This window comes from Globicephala melas, chromosome 7 (genome assembly GCF_963455315.2).
Source record: "Globicephala melas chromosome 7, mGloMel1.2, whole genome shotgun sequence".
Classification (NCBI taxonomy): Eukaryota; Metazoa; Chordata; class Mammalia; order Artiodactyla; family Delphinidae; genus Globicephala; species Globicephala melas.
The window spans coordinates 21058543-21080859 of record NC_083320.1 but is presented as its reverse complement, the minus strand read 5'-3'; the positions used below and the strand labels follow the sequence as shown (position 1 = coordinate 21080859).

At 49.2% G+C, this 22317-nt stretch overlaps 1 protein-coding gene across 1 annotated transcript in view; it reads right to left on the bottom strand.

The window, feature by feature from the left end:
* Window positions 1-22317, bottom strand: part of MARCHF4 (membrane associated ring-CH-type finger 4) — a 103311-nt gene that overhangs the window by 17135 nt on the left and 63859 nt on the right. The window contains exons 2-3 of the mRNA XM_030837537.3: window positions 6225-6380; window positions 384-576 (exon numbers count right to left, since the gene is read on the bottom strand). Coding sequence (XP_030693397.2) covers window positions 384-576; window positions 6225-6380 — 349 coding nt within the window. The remainder of the gene's footprint in view (window positions 1-383; window positions 577-6224; window positions 6381-22317) is intronic.

Sequence of the window (22317 nt, the reverse complement as noted above, 5' to 3'; positions counted from 1 at the left end):
AATTAAATGTACAGGCATCCTTTGTCATGACTTGGCAACGGTGGTGCACACAACAGATAAGAGGCCTTCCACAACTTGCTTGAGGCAGGTAGACTGACCAACCTACCTTTCTCAGATATTTTTAGGACAAGGTTCCTTATTCTTATATTCAACTGGGAAGGGCAGATTTGCTTGGGAATCACTTAGATCTTCCTCCTTTGCTCTGCTTCCTCCTACTCTCTACTCACCCCTCAAATCTAAGCCTCTGGCCCCTCCCGAGCTCACAGGTCTCAAGCCTGGTGCCCTCTCTGCTTTGACCTTCAAGGGGGAGGGACCCTGAGGGATATGTGTAACTCATCAGTATGCAGCTCCCCATTTCCGGTAGAGACCAGCCCCAGACCCACCTATGCACACCACATCCATGAATCCATACATCCCGTAGCAGATCTGGAAGAGGAGGTCTTGGCGCTGCCATTTTGCTGAGGGGCTGAAGGTCGACCAGATGAGCCAAGAGATACTGGCGATGAGGAAGAGGGAACCCAGGATGGCAGCTGCGATCTGAACCTTCTCAATGACTGTCAGAGAGATGGCCTGCCACTGCAGAGAAGAGAACGGCGGGTTAGCGGTTGCTTGGATGCCCTCACCCCACGTCCATCCCATTCCCATCCGTCCTCCTTCTGCTGCCCCAACCTCTCGCCTCTGGATTTAAACCTGGGCTTTCCAACTTGTAATGCGATGGCTATATTTGCAAGTTCCTGAGGCTGACACTGCTTTTGATGTGGAGGAAACCTGTATCACACTAGATGATCGGAAGCCTTTACAGGGAGGGGGTTCTGGGCGGGCATGGCTGGGAAGGAAGGCCTTTGTGGTTGATGAGGATACAGACAGAAAAATGGGAAGAAAAAGTGGAAATGCAGAGTGTGGGTGGTGTTCCGGGTCCCCAGGATATTCTTTTCTGAGCAGCACATTATTTTCTCACTAACAGGTGCTGAGAGGGCACAGGACATTTTTATTGTTATTATTTTTTTCACTTGTTTTCTACAACACCACTTGGCATGTCATTTAATATACATGCTAGAGATTCCCAATTCAACAGACAAAGACAGGACACAGGATGTGGGGGAGAGGTAAGAAAAACAGTATAATTTACTGACCGTATATGAACACTGAGATTTCGGGGGTTTTTTTAAACAGAAAAAAGCACTATGCTAATAGCAGTATTGATGGATGGGTTGAAGGCTAGGGTGTGGGTGGGTTTCTACTCCAAAATTCTATGAGTCAATGGCTGGCCCAGGTAGCATAGGCCTAGATGAGCCATGAGTTGGATTTTGGTTTGGAATTTATTCATACTGTTGCTCAGCAAATATGTACTGGGTATTCTCTCTGTGCCAGGCATCCTGCTAGGTGCTGAAGACAAGGCAGTAAGCAAAAACATACAAGACTTCTGCCTTCACAGGGCTTTTCATCTAGGGAACACAGACAACCAAAGAATTATTTACTACAGCAATTCATCTGGAGTAAGAAAGGGAGGTACATGGCATGTGAGAGCCTACAATAGGGGGTTTCACTTCCCACAGGAAGCAATGAGTTGACTGGGAATTTACTGGGCAAAGAGAGGAGGGAGGCATGCTCCGCAGAGGGAAGAGCATGTGCAAAGGCCCTGTGACAGCAGAAAGCATGGTGAACATGAAAACCTGGAAGAAGACCAGAGAGGCGGGGAGCAGAGAGCAGGGAGTATGGGGTGAGACGACTGGGAAAGTAAGAAGGGAAGACCACGTGGGAGCTTGAAGAACATGCACAGATTTTTGACTTTATCATAAGAGTAAACATGATGCTCTTGAACAGTTTTTTTTTTGCGGTAAGTGGGCCTCTCACTGTTGTGGCCTCTCCCGTTGCGGAGCACAGGCTCCAGACGCGCAGGCTCAGCGGCCATGGCCCACGGGCCCAGCCGCTCCGCGGCATGTGGGATCTTCCCGGACCGGGGCACGGACCCGTGTCCTCTGCATTTGCAGACGGACCCTTAACCACTGCGCCACCAAGGAAGCCCTCTTGAACAGTTTTAAGAAGGGAAGTGACAGGATCTGGTTTGGGAAGGTGGAGGGAAGGACTATCTCCTGACTGTAGCAGTTTGCATAATGCCCTGCAGAGAGCATCCCCAGAAGGCATTTCAGGAGACATTTCAGGAGGCATTTCAGAACTCTCAAGGAAAGGCAGACAACCTTCCTTCTGCCAACAGTGAGCCTTCCCTGCACATTAAATGGCCTGGATGGAAGCACTGATTCTGGCTCCAGCCAGGACTGACCAGACGCCCCTAAGGAACTGTAACTACTGGAAAACATTTTGCTTGCTAGTCTAGATGTAGGACATTAGCCTTTGCACTTAATTATACAGATCGCATCCCATCACAGGTAATTGGGCCTTTACATTTTCCACTCTCCAGCCTAGGGTTACACATAACAAAGGCATTTTCCAGAAGATGGCCTGATCCGACAGGCTCCTCTCTTAGAGGACAAATGCTTCTTCCAGAGCCTGCCTCCTGACTGAGCTTTTTGTTTCCACCACTGTGACATCAATACCCTCCCTTTCTGCTCCAGATTTCACAAACCCCAAATGGAGAGGCACAGGAAGCTCCCCTTAATCCCTAAAGCCCCTTCCTACCAGCCCCTAAGCCACCTGAGGAAACGAAACAGCGCTCCCGACTACAATTTGAAGCAGGAAGAAGAAAGAACAGGACGGGGTGATATGCACAAGGCTCTCCTCCTGTCTGTCCGATGGGAGGCTCCACAGAGCTGCAAGGAGAAAGCAGAGGACAGGAGAGCTCTGCAATCTCCCAGGGAGGCTGGGAAGGGGAGAAGGGCTCCAGAGGCACCAGGCTGTGCCACCAGGCTGTGCCACCGCCAGACACCCAGAGCTTCGTCCCCAGCGAGATCCCGATCGCAGTGTCCTGAGATTTCTCCGTGCCCTGCTGTGCAGCAAATGGAGAGACAAAGAGGAAAGCGCATGAAGACGGGATGATTCCTTCCTTATAACAGGACGGGGAAGTGAGCAAGGGCCAGGCGACCAAATCCTAACCCAGCTCTTCTCCAGCTTGTGGACTGTGACCTGGGAGAAGTTAATAAATCATCAAGGGGACTTCCCTCGTGGTGCAGTGGTTGGGAATCCACCTGCCAATGCAGGGGACACGGGTTCGAGCCCTGGTCCGGGAAGATCCTACAGGCCACGGAGCAACTAAGCCCATGCACCACAACTACTGAGCCTGTGCTCTGGAGCCCGCAAGCCACAACTGCTGAGCCCGTGTGCTGCAACGGCTGAAGCCCGTGCACCTAGGCCCTGTGCTCTGCACCAAGAGAAGCCACCACAATGAGAAGCCCATGTACCACAATGAGGAGGGGCCCCGGCTCACCACAACTAGAGAAAGCCCACGCGGCAACGAAGACCCAACACAGCCAAAAGTAAATAAATAAATAAATACATTTACAAAAAAATATATATTTAAAAAAAAATCATCAAGACTTCCAAAAAGTGGAGATAGTTGGTACCTCCTGCTTCCTAGAGTATTGTGATGGTTAAGTGAAATTAATCAGTGCTCTGAAGGGTACACGCTGCCATCATTTCTGTTCTTCATTATGTTTCAGCAAAAGTACAGCTATGCATGTCAGGGTGGGCCTACTTATAACTGTACTTAGCAAACTCCGTGCTGGGCACTGCAGGATAGAGGTTAAGGGCCAGACTCAGAAGTCAGACCCCTTGGATGTAACCCTGCTCCACCAGGGTGACCTTGGACAAACTGCTGACCCCTCTGTGCCTCTACTGTCTCATCTGTAAACTGGGAATAATAATAGTGCATTGGGTTGTTTTCAGTATTAAATGTGATAATGTATGGGAATACCTAGAACATTGACTGGTCCCCAGTTAGCACTAACTAAATGTTCATTAATATGATGGCAGTTCAGGCGTAGCAAAGAGGATGAGAAGCAGCCACAGAGCCTTGAGGCCACAAGGCTGCCCTGAAACGCCTCCTTTCTCAGGGGCTCTTTCTAGAAACAGAGCTTGCGGAGGGTCACCGAGATAACGTGCTGTCTTGTCCACGGTTTCTCACAGCATCGTATGGGGCATGAACCAAGAGGTGAGAGATCTGAGACCTGGAAGAAACGTTCCTACTCTGACGGCAGAGGTCGCTCCGGCACCCCATCCATTGCTCTGCTCGCTCGTGGTAGGGCCTGCCTGCTCCATCCTGTACCACAGATGGTCGGGCTCGCCTGGGAGAGCAGAAGTTGCCCCGCCACGGCTGAGCAAGCAGCCGTCTCACACCTGGCTGAGCCCGAGCCCAGGACATGCAATTGGGACAATCTGGGCCACAATCACACAACACTGCTGCCAGTCCGGACTACATCCTTCTTCCGGTACTATCTGGAAAAGTGAAATGGCATTTACTGAGCACACACCATTGAATGCAATGGTCCGCTCCCAATCCAGAAGTAACAGAATCAGAGAGTCTCCAGTGACTAAAAACCCATAGTTAAAGGCACGGTAGTAACTTAAGAATAAAGCCATAGATCAAATTTGTCAATACTGCCATCTGCTTACCGCACTTATGAGATTAGAATGACCTTTTCTTATCTTTTCTTTACCCCCAGGAAAAAGTTATCCCTAAATGGTTCTTCATTTTTTGTGTCGAGGGCTGATTCCTGTTTATGAGCCAAGGGCGGGGCCAAGGGGGCACTTGGGGGTGAGTTTGTGGGTTTGGACTCTGACCCTTTTCCAAGGTTTGAATCAGCTGAGAAGGAAGGGAAGAGTTAACGCACTCCAGGGCGTGGAGTCAGCTGCCTCACGGCACTGCTATTTTAAGACACTTCAAGATTTTGGAATGAACGGCTAAAGATGGAACCAGCGCAGGGAGAAGCACTTCTTATTCTGACCCCTTGGTACACTGTCAGGATGGCCGAGGTGCCTGGGGGCTCTAATGCCTCCTTTCGGAAATAAGCCTCCCCGCTGGCCCGCACGTGCGGACACCGCAACGCCAGGTGTTTCCAGCTGCCCTTCACGCAAAGATCCCATGCCACCATCACCCCCAGAGCGCTCGCCCTCCTGGGGCTGCAGGATTGACTCCCTCCCACCCCCTCGGAGAGGAGGAGAGAGACAACGGCTGCCAAGCTGCTGAGTTCCCGCCCTCACTAGCGCGCCGGTTCATTGATTATGTGCAGCTTAACTGGCTGACCGTGCGTTTGTGGAGGTATTTTCAGAAGCAAAGCGCCCTCTCTCTCTGTGCCTCGCGGGGGGAGCTGTGTGATTCGGAGGATTTACGACATGGTGCAGGGCCTGCCAGCTGCTTGGGGGTGATGGATGTATCCGGGCAGGGCGGCAGGGTTCGGGGAGGACGGTGGGGGAGCCCTTAGTTCTGATGGGTCCAGCCCTGTGTGAATTTGTTTCGCAGAGCCCACCCGAGCCCTGCCCTCCCTGCCCTGGCCCTTCACAGACAACTCTTCAGAGTCTCTCCCATTTCTTTCTTCCTTGCCCCCTCTTCTCTTTTCCTCTGCTTCCCTCTCCTGTCTCGTCTCCATTTTTCTCTAATCCCTTATCACAGGAAGGATGGTCTGTGGGCCAGCCACATCCGCATCATTCGATAGCTTGTTAGAAACACGGGATCTCAGGCCCCACCCCACGTGCCTGAATCACAGTCTGTGTTTTGACCAGGTTCCAGGTGAAGGACACATTCAAGTTTGGGAAGTACCACTGAGTCTCCTCTCTCTCTGTTTCTTCTTTTCCGCCCGTAGCTTTACCACTGTCTTTCTCCTCACCCTCCCACCCTACCTTTTTCCCCTCCTGCACTCGTCTGTCCTCTGCTCTTCCTTGTTTTTTCCTCCCTCCTTCCCTTCCTCCCCTCTTTTCTTCCTATTCCTTTTCCTTATCTTTCTGATTTCATCCATTCATTCAGTCATCCATTAGCTCACTTATTCTCTCTCTCCCATCTGATTCTCCACATTTCTTTCCCTCTATATCTATTTCTCTCTCTTGGCCCCAATCCCTTTCTCCTCTTCTGGCTGAGCCTTAAGAGAAAACACAAAAATTCTTTCACCCCCTCCTGCCCGGTTGCCATCTGCCGTCTCGCCCACCTGGCCCATCTCGTTCTTTTTCTCCAAACCGCCCAGACTCTAAGGTGAAGTCGTCCTCCCGCCGAAAAGCAGGGGGTGTGGGAAAGCCCGGGCCGGAGCCCCAGCGTCCCAGCGGGCAGCCCCCGGTTGTACCTGCAGAGGGTTCTTTGTGCTGATGGCGATGACGTGGTACTTGTAGTAGCACAGCTCGCAGCTCCAGCAGCCCCGCTCGCTGATCCACTTGATGAGGCAAGGCTGGTGCGTGCACTTGACCGAGCCGTCGCAGCGGCACGGGCTCAGCAGCTCCCCCTGCAGGGAGAGAGGCGGAGGGTGGTGAGGCCCGAGCCCCGCCGTCTGGGGGGTGGCGTTGGGGGTCTGGCCTCCTGAGTGCTGGTTTGCCCCCCGGCCCTCCCCGTCTCGGGGCAGGCCAGACCACAGGCTTAGTTGGGAGGCCCCAGACACTAGCGCGGAGGCCTGGCCTCCAGATCCCCAGCTTCCGTGAAGTCAGCTAACGATTCTGAGCCCCCGGCTCCTACTCGGTACTGCCCAAGTCCCAGGATTTCTGCGGAAATGAGTCGGGGGCTTTCTGTGGAAGCCCTCTGCCATCCAAAGGGGGTGTCAGCCTAGACAGGCTTCTCTTTAAAGGCTCAGCCAGGGGTCTCAAACTCAAATGCTCTCAGGGCCAGACAGGCGACACAAGTGACAGAAGCCAGCTGGTGGAGATTAGGACGGATCGGAGGGCCCAGACCCCAGTTGCAGGGACAGCCATTACCGGCTGTACATGTGGGAATCTAGGTGGCACTTTTCAACGTAAAACATGCCCACAGTCAAATGTCAACAGCGAATCCGCGTTTTGAATACGGTGTATCGTGAGGATCATTTTGCCTGAGTCCGGAGCTCCGGTCCTGAGCTTTCGCACTCTTCTGAAGGACGGCCCGTAGAGACCCAGGTCCGCTCTGTGAAGCCTCTTGCCCCTGGTCCCAGAGTGACAAAAACAGCAGGCAGGCCTGAATCCTGGGGACCTAGGAGGCTGGGCAGATGCCCTCTCGGAAGGCCTGGGGCCCTCCGGGCACGTCCCTCGGGCCGGGTTGGGAGTGACTGGGAAGCCCAGTCTGGCGCAGGCCTCGAAGCAGGGAGGCAAAGGCGGTGGCTGGTTTTGAAGCCCCTTGTGAGTGGACCGCAGAGCTGAGTTCAGTTTCCAGAGCACCCCGCGATCACACGTCACATGACCATGACTGAAGCCTGCGTCTGCTTCCTGCTGGGCCTGATGCTGCAGCCCCAGAGGACCTCCTTGAGCCTCCCTCGCTGACTCCTCTTCTCTCCTCTCTCCTCCCTTTCCCCTCTCTCCCCCTGTGTGTTCGTTTTCTCCCTCCTCACTCAGGGTCTATCATTTCTTCTTGCTGACTCCTGTCCACCCAATGCCTTCATATACCTTCTCAGGGACTTCAGAAGTGGGGCCCACCCAACTCCCCACCCTGTGCTCCCTTCTGACCTATCCCATGGCCTCCCCCTTCCTTACTTCCTATGCCCTCCCTCCCCCAACTCATCTATTTTGGGAAAATGTCTTCTGCCTCACTCCTATCAAAGGACCCAGGAGCTGCCATGCACAGCCCCGTTCCCTACTCCCCACGCTGATGTATTTGAGATACGGCCACTTAAGCCATGTCTCTGTTAGTTTGGGGATTTCACTATTCAGGAAACCACATCTTGTTCCCAACTTTGAATAAACAGGCACAGGAGCTCCTGACCTATGGGTTACAGAGCTTCATTTGTATATTTAATCATGCTCTTGGCTGTAAACTGTAGAACCAGCCATTTTCTCCCAAGATGCTTGGAATCATCTTTCACTTCAATTTCTATCATTCAAAGACTGCCCCTTGGCCTGGATGTGTTCTAGAGTGTCCTTTGGCACCTGGTATACCTGTCAAACTGCTTCTCTGTCTTCATGATGGTTCCAAAGCCACCTCCTACAGGGAGTCATCCCTGATTTCTCTAGGTTGAGTGCAATGCCTTGATCGCTGAGGGCCTTATCAGCACAACCTTATGAGGCTCTCTGCATATGCCTGTCTACCTCCCAGAGGAAGCCTGGAAGGCAGGTATGGTGGGGGTCATTCATCTTTGCACCCCATTCCCCCAGCGCCTAGCTTACTCTCAGCAGGTCCTCAACAACCTTTGTGTTTGAGTGAGTGAAAACATAAGTCAGGTGTCTGCTCAGGTTTCCTGCCTGGCCCTGAGGAGCGGGGATGAGACTGCCCACTCCATAAGAATGGGAACCATGTCCATCTTGTTGACCTTGGGACCCCAGCACCCCACTCAGTGCCCAGCACTCCCTGTATATATGTACAATGAAGGAACATGGTGGCAGATATGCTCAGGGTGCCTCATCCCCATAAAGTCCTCCCTGTTTCCCCACTCTGATCCTCCAGTGTTAACAGGCCCCCTCACTGTGGCTGAAAGCCTGGAGCCTTCCTATACCCGCTGTGAGAGCACTTCCCCCGTGTGTCTCTGGGTCACTACAGTGTGACCCTTCACAGAAGCAATTGTATCTTATATCCATCTTTGCACCCTTAGCACTTAGTACAGTGCCTGAAACAATTAGACAATCCATCCTACTTTTTTTTTTTGTGGCCATGTCCCATGGCATGTGGGGTCCGAATTCCCCGACCAGAGATCGAACCTGCGCCCCCTGCAGTGGAAGCACAGAGTCTTAACCACTGGACCGCCAGGGAAATCCCACACTCCATCCAACTTTAACAGTGCAGTGCACACACAGCTGTTTGATGAATAAGAGGTTTTGCTCCTCTAGGACACGGCCAGCCTCTGGCTCCAGGTGGGCAGTGGTGGCTCCAGGGAGAGAAGTAGAACAGGCAGGAGATGCCCACATTGCTGGGCACTCACCACAGCCATTGAGGCCCTTGGTATTGAGAAGCTGCTGTGTGGTTCTGAGAAAAAAATAGGAGGGGGAGGTTGGGGAGAGGTGCTGAGGGAGAGGCAAAAGCCCTCGTTATTCATGGAAGTATCTCTTAGGCTCGTTCATTCTAAAGGATGAGCTGGGTTTGATTAATCGGGTTGTTAAGCAGCCATGTCAAATTGCCAATCAAGTAAGAGACATTACTTCCGGTCCCTGGCAACAGTGCCAAACAACAGCAAAGGCCGTTCTCCTCGCTTTCCAAACGGCAGCCACGAGACAAGGGAGGAAGAGCCGCTGGCCAGGCATAACTGATGACAAGACCTGGGCTCTCCATCGTGGCTGTGGATGTGGGACCATCACTGGAGCCCCCGAGTTATCTAGAGAAGGAGGCAGCATGACCTGGCCTGGTCCCAGTGCCTGGCCACAGGCCGAGAGGCCAAAGGTATGCTGTTTCCCCTGGAGCTCCCGGTCCCCCACGCTCTCCCTTGGCACCAGTCAACCCAAAAGGCAGGACGGGGACTTGCTTTCTTGGTGCCACGAATATTAGAAAGCAAGGACACCAAAGCTGTTAGAAAAGTTTACCTTCGATGAAGGAAGCAATCCAGGATTTTAGATAGGAGAACCTGCAGAGAAGCTCTTTTAACCTTGGCGTTCACGTAAGCTTTTTACCTTACGATTTAGCATATTTTCATGTACATTGGGGTGGAGGGCCATAATCTTTTTTGTGTTTAGGACTTCTAAGAGGTCTGAACCTGGACACTGTACCATCTTTGACTGGTCAACCTGTGCTTCTTCAAGAAAGGAAAAATGGAAATGAGCCAATAGCCAGACAGGTTCAGGTTAGACTGAAGGAAGGTGTTCTTTGCAGTAAACTCTATTAAAAGTTAAAATGGTGGAACGTGGAAATTGAGGTGATAAACATCTCTCAGTATAACAGAGACGCCTATTGAAAAGGTTAAATGACCAACTCAAGGTTACTCAGCCAGGGGCTTCCCTGGTGGCACAGTGGTTAAGAATCTGCCTGCCGATGCAGGGGACACGGGTTGGAGTCCTGGTCCGGGAAGATGCCACATGCCGCGGAGCAGCTAAACCCATGCGCCACAACTACTGAAGCCCGCGCGCCTAGAGCCCGTGCTCCGCAACAAGAGAAGCCAACCACAATGAGAAGCCTGCACACCGCAAAGAAGAGTAGCCCCCGCCCGCTGCAACTAGAGAAAGCCTGCACACAGCAGAAAAGAGCCAACACAGCCAAAAATAAGTAAATAAAATAAATTTATTTTTTTAAAAACGTGGTCACTCAGCCAACCAGTGGCATGGCCCGAATGTAAAGCCGGGTCTTTCTGACATCAGACTCTGAACCCACACCTGTGCCCATGGGTCTCTTCTGTGGTCCAGCTCCAGCCCTTCCGCCAAGTCTCCCATGACTGCCAGCTACAGACCCATCTTCTCTCCCTGCGTCACCACCCACAGTTTGGCCCTTAATCAGTCTTCAGCTGTTTCCTCTGGGATTTGGGGTGCTCCTGCATAACCCACAGCACTGGGCACGGCATAGCCGCACAATAAAGGTGCACTTACTGGCTGGACAGGCACCAGGGTAAGGCAGAGGACAGGCCCTGTGGCCCAGCTCCTGAGGGTCCAGCCTTTGCGCTGGAGGATTATTACGGACTTGTCTGCAGTGTTCAGTAAACTCCACAGCACAGAACAGCTCATTAAATGCCAAGGGCACCAGACACTTCCTCAATGAACAGCTTGGAGCTTTGGGGCCCAGAGACGACCCTGGGAATGACTAAGGCAAGAAAGAAGGATCTTCTCTAATCACCGGGCCCCCATGGGACACAGTGTAAGGGACGGGTGAAGAGCATGGTTTGGGGAGACCAAGTCCTTAGGTTTAAATGCCTCTTCAGCTCTTACTGGCTGTGCAAACTTGGGCAAGTCTCTTAACCTCTGTGAGGCTCTGTTTCTTCATCTTTCCGTTGCAGGCAACTCTTACCTCCTCAAAGCCTGTCTGTAAGAATGGAGTGAGATCATGCATGCAAAGTGCTGGACACAGAGCCTGGCCCAAGTAAGTCCTCTTGTGAAAATATTCCAATTCTAACTCGCCTTTCCATAAGGACTTTTGTTTCACAGTTTTTTCTACTACAACTCTAACCTATGCTCCGATGATCAAATAGGTAAGACGGGAGCCATGCCTTAAGTAAAGGGTCAACTAAGCCTAGAGGGAGGTTGAGATAAAAGAAATGCCTAAGAGAGTCCACCCTGGTGAGTTGGGTAAGGGGTCGGAACACAGGTCTCCCTTCTGGCCCAGGACTGTCCTCTGTGTTACCAGGGATCACTGAGAGTGTTTGGGGGCCCTCTTTCCCTGGGGAGGCTGAACAGGAGGCCGCTTGGATGGGTTAAGTGGGGTCATGCTAGAGGCAGGACGAGGTTATCCATAGCCCGTGGCTGTGGCTGAGCTGGTGTGTGGGGAAGAGAACAGGATGGATTTTCCTTGCTGCCAAGTAACACAGCAAGCTGCAGGCGCGAGACTCCAGTCATGTCTCCATTCACAGATTTCTTTCTGTGTATTTCTGCCTTGCTTCAATTCTTCTCCCCTCAGTCTGAAAGGACTTGCTTCTGGAGTCCTTAGGTTACCTAGTTGCCATGGCAGTGTCAGGTAAGCCAAAGACTTCGCCTTCCACCCACATGGGCACCAGGCATCCTTGCCACTGAGCAGAAAGAAAAAAATAGTCTAGTGAAGAAAAGACAGTCCCAGTCCTGCTGTAGTTTGCAGCTCTGGGAGTTCAGAACAAAGGAAACAGTAGCCTTGGGGTGCAGTTTAGGGACATTTCCCTTTATTGAGACTAACATGGTGGTTAAGAGCTTGGACCCTAATCCCACACAGATTCGGATATACCCAGGCTCTTATAATCTGTGTGATCCTGGGCAAGTTGCTTAACCTCTCTGGGCCTCATTCAATCATTCGTTTATTCATCAAATATACATCTAGTATGTTCCAAGTTCTCTTCTAGGTGACAGGGCTACAGCAGTGAATGCTACTAATCAAAATTCTCTAGTCAAGAGGGACAGACGTTTTAAGACGATAAACAAGTAAACTATAAGTACCTGAGATGTTGTTATGTGCTATGGAGAAAAATAAGCAGGGAAGGGCTTCCCTGGTGGCGCAGTGGTTGAGAATCTGCCTGCCAATGCAGGGGACATGGGTTCGAGCCCTGGTCTGGGAAGATCCCACATGCTGCAGAGCAACTAGGCCTGTGAGCCACAACTACTGAACCTGCGCATCTGGAGCCTGTGCTCCGCAACCAGAAAGGCCGCAATAGTGAGAGGCCCGCGCACCGCGACGAAGAGTGGCCCCTGCTTGCCACAACTAGAGAAAGCCCTCGCACAGAAACGAAGGCCCAACACAGCCAAAAAAAAAAAAGCAGGGAAAAGGAAAATGGAATACCAGGGAGGGGACAAGTTGAAATTCTAAAAATGGGGACATTTGAGTGAAGACCTGAGGATGATAAGGAGCAAGCCATGCAGGTCTATGGGGCTCTGGGCAGAGAGAACATCAAGTGCAAATGTCCTGAGGCAGAAGCATACCTAGCACCAAAGAGGCTGGTGCGTCTGGGCTAGAGTGAATGGAAGGACAGCGATTAGGACATGAGGTCAGAGATATAATGGGGATCAAGAATGGGGGACAAGTCAGACAAGGCTTGTGGGCCATTTTAATGACTTGGCATTTTTTGTGAAGGAAATGGGAAATCATGAGCTTGTTTCGAGCAGAGGAGAGTGACGTGATCTGACCACGTGTGACAGGATGCTTCTGGCTACTGTATTGAAAATAGACCAGGAGGAACTACGATCCAAGTAGGGAGCCAGGAGGCTGTAATCCAGGTGAGCGGTGATGGTGTTTTGGACGAGTAGGGTAGCAATGGAAGTTCTGAGAAACTTCTGGATATACTTTTGAAGATAGCAATGGAAGTTCTGAGGAAGTTTCTGGGTATATTTTTGAAGATACAGATATTAAGATTTGCTGATGGATTGGGTGTGGTGGATGAGAGGAGAAAAGTCAAGGATGATGAAGGTCTGAGCAGTGAGAAGCCTGGAGTGTTGCCTTCAGTTGAGATGGGGAAGACTGAGGTGGGGGGCAGGTTTTGGAGGGTAGATTGGGAGCTCATTTGGAGATGTGTAAATTTTGAGATGCCTGTTAAATGTCCAAGGGAAGACATGAAATTGGGATGGCAATATATATTTGTCTGGGCTTTAGGGGAGAGTTCCAGGCTCAAGATATACATTTGAGAGTCACTGGCATACAAATGGTGTTTCAAGCCATGAGCCCAGGAGTGAGTGCAGGTGGGAAAAGGGAGGGATATGAGGGATGTTTCCTGGAGGATGCCAAGATGTCGGAGCTTAGGAGATGGGAAAGAACCAGAAGAACCTGAGAGGGAAGGTCAGTGGGCTGAGAAGAGAATGTGATGTTCCAAAAGCCAAAGAAGAAGACAAAGCCTTTCAGGAAACAGGGAGCCCTGTCAGAAGCTGCTGTTGGGTCCAGCTGGATAAGAACTGAGAATTAACCGTGGATTTGGCAAGTTTTCTTTCTCTTTCTTCCATTTGCTAGATTAAGCAAAGCCATGGACTGAGAGTGAAGGTGATGGAGGGGGTGTTGGGGGTCTGAGAACTGGCATAAAACAGTCATCTGGGAGAGTTTTAATACCAGAAATACTATTTCTGGTATTAAGTCTGCTGAAACAAAAGAATTTTATATTTCTGGGTTGGAGCTTCAGGTTTCTTACCCTTGTGTAAGGAGAATTCACCTGTTTAAGTACATCATAGAAAGGCGTTGGTACAACACAGGTTAGGACAGATAAGCAAAGTAACTGTTACATAAGCTAGTCTGTAAGAAATTCTATAATATGAAAGCTTATATTATAAGGGTGTGCCACCCTGCCTGGCACGCAATAAGGTCTCAGTAGATGCCAGACGAACATGGAAAGGGTTATGACAGAGGTTATGGCTGATCTCCTTGTCTCTAAGGCCACCTTCTCACCTACTTCAAACACCGATCAATTACTTTCCTTCCTTTCTCTCTCCTTTGAATAAGATTCCCTTCTTATTAATAATCTTAATGTTATAAACATCTCACGGTTCTAACAAAGTGCTTTTATAGACGTTATATCATCTACTACCTCAATAACTGAATGAGGCTAACAATTACTTCTGCTTTACTCTATGAGCGCACCCACTCAGAGAGGTTGTTACCTGCTCAAGAGAAAGGCAGGGTGAGGCTCTGAAACCAATTCTGTCCATCGGGCTGCCCACACCCACAGCATCTCTGCCCACTCCCGTGACCCCTGCCTCCCATCCCTTCTCCCATCGCCAGCAGCCTTGTTCATCAGATCCTTACCTTTCCAGCCCTGACAAAGAGAGATGGCCTTGCTGAATCCCTGCTCATGTATGAATGCAATGGCAGAAACGCTTTTCCCCTTTGCCCCTCTCCTCCGAACCCAATTCCAGGCAGTGTTCACCGGGTATTAACTGATGTGGTGGCTACGGTGGGGACAGAGTGGTTCTAACTCCCCCTCTCACTCCCACCCTTGGCTGGGGGGAGACACTTGTTAAGTCAAAATTAAGAGTCAGTGATTTGGGGGAGTTCCCTGGCGGTCCAGTGGTTAGGACTCAGTGCTTTCACTGCCAAGGGCTCAGGTTCAATCCCTGGTTAGGGAACTAAGATCCTGCCAGCAGCGTGGCGTAGCCAAATTAAAAAAAAAAAAAAAAAGGAGACAGATTTTTATAAGCATAGGAATGCATTAAAGTTTTCTCTGAGATGTGGCCTGTATTAATAAGGAAAGTTTCACTTGCCTTGTAGATGCTCCACTGTGAAGACTCAGAGGACCTAACGCCTTAAAAATCAGAGTTTCCCCTCTTTTTTTTTTTTTTTTTTTTTTTTTTACGGTACGCGGGCCTCTCACTGTTGTGGCCCCTCCCGTTGCAGAGCACAGGCTCCAGACGCGCAGGCCCAGCGGCCATGGTTCACGGGACCAGCCGCTCCGCGGCATGTGGGATCCTCCCGGACCGGGGCACGACCCCGTGTCCCCTGCATCGGCAGGCGGACTCTCAACCACTGTGCCACCAGGGAAGCCCCTAGAATTTCCCCTCTTGAGTGGAGGGGAACCTGTGCATATTGGAGTGGGAGGAATGGGCACAGGAATAGGAAAGTTCACTGAGATTGTGGAGGAGCCTTAGGAGGAATGCCAAGGAGAGTCGAGACTCCTCAGTGCCCATGCTAGGTAGTCTCTATAAGGAAAGATGGTTGACAAGGAAAGCAGAGAACTGTCTGGTACCACTCCCGGGACTCCACATATTCCGGGGGACCAGCTAACAGGAAGGCTTCTCAATAACACATCCTCCCAACTTTATGGGCACCACCAAACTGGTCCATGATATCGACCAACTATTTGTGTAGCTGTGATCTGGGTTGGGGGAACAAAGCTGGGAGGGAGGAGACAAACGGGGAACACAGATGGGGTCAGTGAACAGAAGGAAAACCTAGAAGCTTTCAGTGTCTTCTTCCTGCAGGACACCAGGCAGTGATTTCTTGATTCCACAGACGGGACAAAGGTCAATGTACCCTGGAATCGGGATCAAGAAAGGTGACCTATCGGGCTTCCCTGGTGGCGCAGTGGTTGAGAGTCCGCCTGCCGATGCAGGGGACACGGGTTCGTGCCCCGGTCCGGGAAGATCCCACGTGCCGCGGAGTGGCTGGGCCCGTGAGCCATGGCCACTGAGCCTGCGCGTCTGGAGCCTGTGCTCTGCAACGGGAGAGGCCACGGCAGTGAGAGGTCCGCGAACCCCCCCCGCCAAAAAAAATAAAGAAAATAAAAAAGAAAGATGACCTATCATGAGGACGTGAGGATGTTCTTACCAGCAAAGGTTGTGGTAGATAAACAGGAGGGGGTGTGGCTCCTGCTGTCCAGGAGGGTGATAAAGCAAGCTTCCCGCTTCTCTCTGGGAGGCAGGTTGATTGACATGATGACCTTCAAAGATCCCCATGGCCCTAGAATCCACTATTACATACAGACAAGCCGTTCTGAATTCTCTGCGTGTTGTGTCAGGCCGTGTACAGGCAGCAAGTTGTTTTCTGGATGGAGCCATGGTCCATTTCCAGCCAGGCCAGGCCCAAGCTTCTCACTTCCCCTCTCAATGGCACCAAGGCCACAGCCTGGCTTTAGGAGACCCACAGTGTGTCAATACTGGTAGAATAAATAGAGAATTGTTGCAAGATAATTCGATTTAAAAAATGAAAGACTCTATTACTAAGTAGAAAAAAAAAAAGATTTAAGGTCTTAATGAGCTCTAGTTATCTACACTGAATTCAATTAACTGCATAATTATTTCTAGTTCTCTCATACCAGCAGCTTACTTTCACAAACACACACACACACACACACACACATTATCTGCCGCCCTCTTCATAGAAAATTTTCCAGCTTTCCTGTTCATCAGTTCTAAAAAAGGGATACAAAAAGAGACATGGAAAACAAACACAAAAACCCAAACCAAACCCTCCGAACCACGTTTTTCTATTTTCATGATGATTATTTTATTCCTGCAGTGCTTTTCTCCCTTATGTCTGGTATAAGACAAATGTACCTATTCCCTCTAACTGCCTCTAAATTTACTCAACTGGTACTAGGAAGGAGGACTTAACCTTACAATAATTGAATTTAAATAACATCCAGTTCCGTAAAGTCAAGCATGATCAGCATAATAAACAAACAAGTGCCCCAAGGGCTGGCAGAAAGAAAGAAGGTCATATGTTCTGGGGCTATTCATAATCATATCCGTATTTCTAATGACCTGAATGTACCATATACTGTCCATGTATCTTTCTGTACAACTTACCATGACCATCGCCATTGTTACCAAAGAGGTAAAATTAAAGGCTGATTTGCCCTCAGTCCTTTGCCTGACTTAATAGGCAAACATAACTTTGATAAACCTTGCTGGCCAGAATTGGACTATTTGCATACAGCAGTGGGCTGGGCCTGTTTCCAAGCTTCCAGGCCACCAGGCTGAAATTTCAGAGATTCCAGGTCACCGTGTTCTCTTTCTTTCCCACAAGTCAGGCCAAGCCAAGGGTACAAGTCAATGGCAAGGTGAGGGCAATTACTCAATCACCTCCTGCTAACTGCCTCCTTATTACAGGGAGAGGGAAGGATAAAACAGCTACCCCAGCTCTCCATCCACCCAGGTGTCTCAGTGTTTCGTAAGACCCCTCCCTCCCCAAATCTTCCTCCCTCACGCGCATGTGTCTCTACCCCCTGATACGGGGTAAAGAAAAGGTCTTAAGCTGTGAGCGTTTACAACTACCACTCCTCTTTCAGGTAAGGCTGTGAATTTGTGTGTTCATAGCCCAACTGAGAGCTTTGCGGTGCCCTTGGTACTGCAGGGAAGGAGGGCAGAGTGGCTAATATGATCTGTGTAATAGACAGCTTAGCAAGGAAAGGGAAGTATGAGGGGGGAAAGGAGATTTTTGCCCTATAATTTCCTCTGCCTGTTTTTTAAAGAAGCTGCAGTAAACGTTGAAATGCTTTTCAACTCTTTCTCTGTATAAGACTTGTATTTCTACTTCATGACGAACTTTGTTCAGATTATATTCCATTTAGACTGAAGCCCAGAGAGGGCAGTGGCCTTTTCTAGGGTGGTGCAGTGGGGCAACACTGAAACAGGAAAAAAGGACAGACATCTCCCTCTCTGGGTTCAGAGCTTCAAAGAGTTGGCCCCACATCCCTCGATACTGATGCCTCTCCCCAGGCGATACCCATTCCAGAGTCTGCTGAAAGTTCAGCCCAGTTCTTTTCACACCTCTCAAGGAAGTGTACTATTCCTGAAGCCTTGGCCCCAGTTCCCCGTCAGGAATAAGCCTGCTAAGGAGAATTGGAATTACTACGGCGGCGTGTGAATAGATGCCAGTCTGTTGACTCCAAGCTTCTGCTAAGCTGCTCCAAGTGGTTGTAGCTTCTGTCATCTTGGCAATTTTACTTTTTCTTTGAAAGAATTCTGTATCTCTTACTTCTGGAGCTGGGAAGGGGCGTGGCCTTCAAAGACCTTTCTCTCCATTCATCCTCCAGCCTCTGGTCAGACTGCCTGTCAAGGACCATCCTTGACAGATGGGGTGCTCCAGTTTGAGATAACGCTGGGGAGGGGGACCCCAGAGTCTCCCGTGCTTACCAGTGCTTCCAGTCTGCCCTTTCAGATCCATATTATGAAAACCAATGCAGGACAAGGCCAAAGCTTACAGAACAGCCTAAGCCTCTACACTTAAAGACGGGGGGATATTTATGGACCAGCAGTGCTTCCCTCCAAAGGATGCTGACTGTAGCCCACCGTCTCCCTTTAGGAGCTGTTTAGCATCCTTGGTCGAGCTCTGGCTCTCCGGCACCTGCCCAGGAGACACACACGCTAGGAAACACTTCCTCAAACCTACCCAGATTCTCAGCCTTCACCATGGTGTTTAGGCCTGATTTCATTTAATTAGTGGCGGTATGTAAAACATTACTTCCTTTTATTTGCCTTTAACCTCTTTCAGGTGACAAGGTGGTTAAGCAAGAAATCAAGACTTGTTTCAAAACAATTTTTTTTCTGGGATTTGGCAACCCAGTCCATGTTCTCTCTCTCCTTATACTTCATGATTGTTTAAAACTTTATTCATCTTCCCCTCAGCAGTGGTCCCTTCAACTGAAAAATTCTAGTTTTAAATCCTATTCCTAAGTTTCCCTGCTACGTCCAAGACAGCCAAGGATCCACATGTCTGGAGGCTGAGACAGAAAAGGCTATATCTTAAAAATATATAGAGATTTATAATAAATCAAAATTTTCCTCTTAACTATAGCCCCCCCATGCACACATAATTTCCCCCAAATCAGGATCATAATTTACAGCTAGTATTTAACTTGTATTTTTTCTTTCTTTTTTTTAATACTTTTTAAAAAATATTTATTCGTTCATTTATTTGGCTGCACTGGGTCTTAGCTGCGGCACGCAGGATCCTTGTCGCCACATGCAGGATCCTCGCCGCAGCATGTGGGATCTTTAGTTGCAGCATGGGGGATCTTTAGTTGTGGCATGCGGGATCTAGTTCCCTGACCAGTGATCGGACCCAGGCCCCCTGCATTGGGAGTGCAGAGTCTTAACCACTGGACCACTAGGGAAGTCCCTAACTTGTATTTTTCCTTTCACACTATGTCATGAAAAATTTCTCATGGTGATCTATGATTTTGTGCATCATATCCATGATTATTTCCTTAGAAGACAGGAATGAATGGAATTGCTAATTCAGAGTGCATGGACATGGTTAAGGCTCTTAATACATTCTGAAGTCCAAACTGGTCTTCAGAAAGACAAGCCAGTTTCCATCCATATTCTTCCAATGTGTCTGTACCTGTTGCTATTGGCCCCTATTTAAGGTCTTGTCCTTTTTCCACATTCTCATGAACAACTGTCAGTAGTGCCATGACTATGACCCTGAGAAGGAAGGCACAGAAATGCAGGCAGTCTCTTCCTCTCTACCTTTCTTTCCACCGTAGGGAAAGCACAGGAGGTGGCTTCAGGACTGGGGCTGAGTCAGGAATTTGCAGCATTGCAACCGAGGCAATCTTGGGGGAGAGTCTCAGCCATGAAAGAGAACCAGGGGGCACCGAGCCAGCTGGAGGCTGCAGAATCTTAGCCTGGGTGCTGTGGGGTATTCCTTCTCCAAGGAGCTGGTAGATGATAGGGATGACTCAGAGTATTCTTGTCAAGAGTCTCAGCGTGGCCCAGTCTCTGAGATGGCAATCTACGAGGCTAAGGCTCTTGGGTCTGAAGGGCCCCGCTCTTAAGACCCCGCACCTGGATGATTGCCCACCCCTCCTCTTTGAGATTCCTACATATGAGAATGCCACACCCTTGTATGACTGGGCAACTTGGTTGTTAAAAACGTATCATAATCGAACCTGTATTTTCCCTGCTACGATTTCAGCCTTTTCCTATTTTTTCATGACAAGTTTCATGACAAGGATGACGCACACGCTTTAAGATCAAACAACTTCTGACTCTGCCATTTATTAGCTGTATCAGTTAGTTCAAGCTGCTCTTGCATATGTACCCCAAAGTTAATGGCTTAAAATATCACCATGTATTATTTTTCACGAGGCTGTAAGTTGGCTGAGGGGCCCTGCTGGTCTGGTTTGCTGAGCCTTGGCTGGGCTCGCCCATGCATCTTGGAGTCGGCTAGAGTCTGGCTGATTCTAGGAGGGCTGGTCCTCCTCTGCTCATGTGTTTCTTAGCATCCAGTAGGATTGCTCAGTCTTGTTCACATGATGGGGGAAGAGTTCCCACCAACAAGAGAGGGCAAGCCCTGATGCACAAGAACTTTTAAAGTCTCTGCTTACCTCAAATTTACTAATGTTCCATTGGCCAAAGCAAGTCATCTGTCTATTTCAGAGTCAGTGTGAGTAGGCATTACAAAAGGAAGTGTCTACAGGGAAGCGTAAAGATCTAGGGCTATTTGTACAATCAATTTATCATGTTAGCTCTGTGACCTTGGATAATTTTCTTAACCTCTCTGAGCCTTTCCGTCATCTGTAAAAATGCAGTTTTTGTAAGATCCGTGCTGTAATAAATGTAAAATATCCGGCACATAACAAACTTCCCATATGTATTAATTTCCTTCTCCTTTTCCACCATTTTGACTTTCTCTTTTTTCTTAAATGCATTATTCTTATTCATTACCATCCACGTTCAAAGCTTCAACATAGAAACACTAAATGTTATACCTGTGGCTTCTGTTGAATCCCCAACTCCTAGCCTGTGCCTAAGAGAGTAGGCTTTCAATTTATTCCAATGATTTGGAATTTGTATAAAGGAATCAAGGAGTCTCCCCTTCCCTTTATTCCTGGGACTGTGCCGTTGAGAGATGATCTCTGGCTCTCTGATCCAACTCCACTCCCAAGAGTGAAATAGAAAGGGTTAGCACGTTTGCATTAACTGATGACTCTGAGTAGAGGCAACAAGATGGGGAATCTCCATTTCCTAATTTAAAGGTGGCCTTGCGGGTAGGATAAGTATCCTGGCCTCCCCTTAGCTAATCAGGCTCCAGAAGAGACATTAATTGCAGCCAGTCCATCCTGCTGGGGAGACCCAAAGCTGCCAACTCCCTCGCTGGGAATGGAATAGAATTTTAATTGGCTGTGAAAGCATCATGGCAGGAGGTGCGCAAAAGAGTTGGTCCTCTCCCCCAAAACAGGTGAGAGAAGCTTCAAGGGAAAGGCCCTGAGGAGGTGCATGGCGGTAAAGACCCACCACATTCAGGGGTCATCCTGGCTGCAGCACCACTGCTCCAGTTCCAGGGCTGGACTCCAGCCAGGGTCAAGGACTCTCTCACACAGTGCACTGGGGGTGGTCAGCACACGAGCACCAAGCCCACAGACCTCACCTCTGTGCTTCCCCTGACTTTCATGAGAGAAGCACTAGATAGTTACTGTCACTTGTATAACCAAGAAACCACTATCACCCACCTCAGAGAGCCCTCCATATATAAGCTTATCCCCCCAGTATGAGTGTGTGCGTGTGTCCATTCGTGTGGTCTGAAGCAATGGCACAACATTCCTGTACTGTAGTTTCAGAGCAATGTTAATAATTTTTAATTAAATAACTTAATGTGATCATGTGGGGGAAGACGTGTTCTGGTGGCAATGTGTGTGCTCTTTCTGCCGTGGCAATTCCTAGAACACACATATGGGGTGACGTGTGTAGGTCAGTGGACCTGACTATGAAAAACAAAACAGTGTGAGTTTGTTAGTGTACATACACAAAGATGCATGGTGTGGTTTTGGGGGACTACTGGGCAAGTTATTTAACCTCTCTGTACCTTACTTTCTTCATCACTAAAATGAGGGCAATAGTAGTACTTACCTAATAGGACTGTTGGAAAGAATAATCAGATTTAAAGGCTTAGAATAATGTAGAGACTCAATAGATGTGTTTCATGATTACTTTTAGTGAAGGGGGAGTGGAGCTGCTCATTGACCCACCCGTGCTCTGTCGACCTAGTGGTATAATGAACTTGTTGGTGAAAAGCAAAGCAGAAAAACAAAAAATACACAAGCAAAATCAATGCTTTCAGAAAACTATTTTGTGAGATAAAAGCTTGTTACATATTCAGAATTTTCAAGGAAACTGTGCTACATTAATACCTTAAAATGTAAAGCAAGAAAAAAATCATTTATAGCTACTAAAAAGTTTTATTGTATATTTGGTTTTTATTATCAAATTTTTTGAAAGTTTATCACAATTTCAGTTATGGGAGGAGGGATG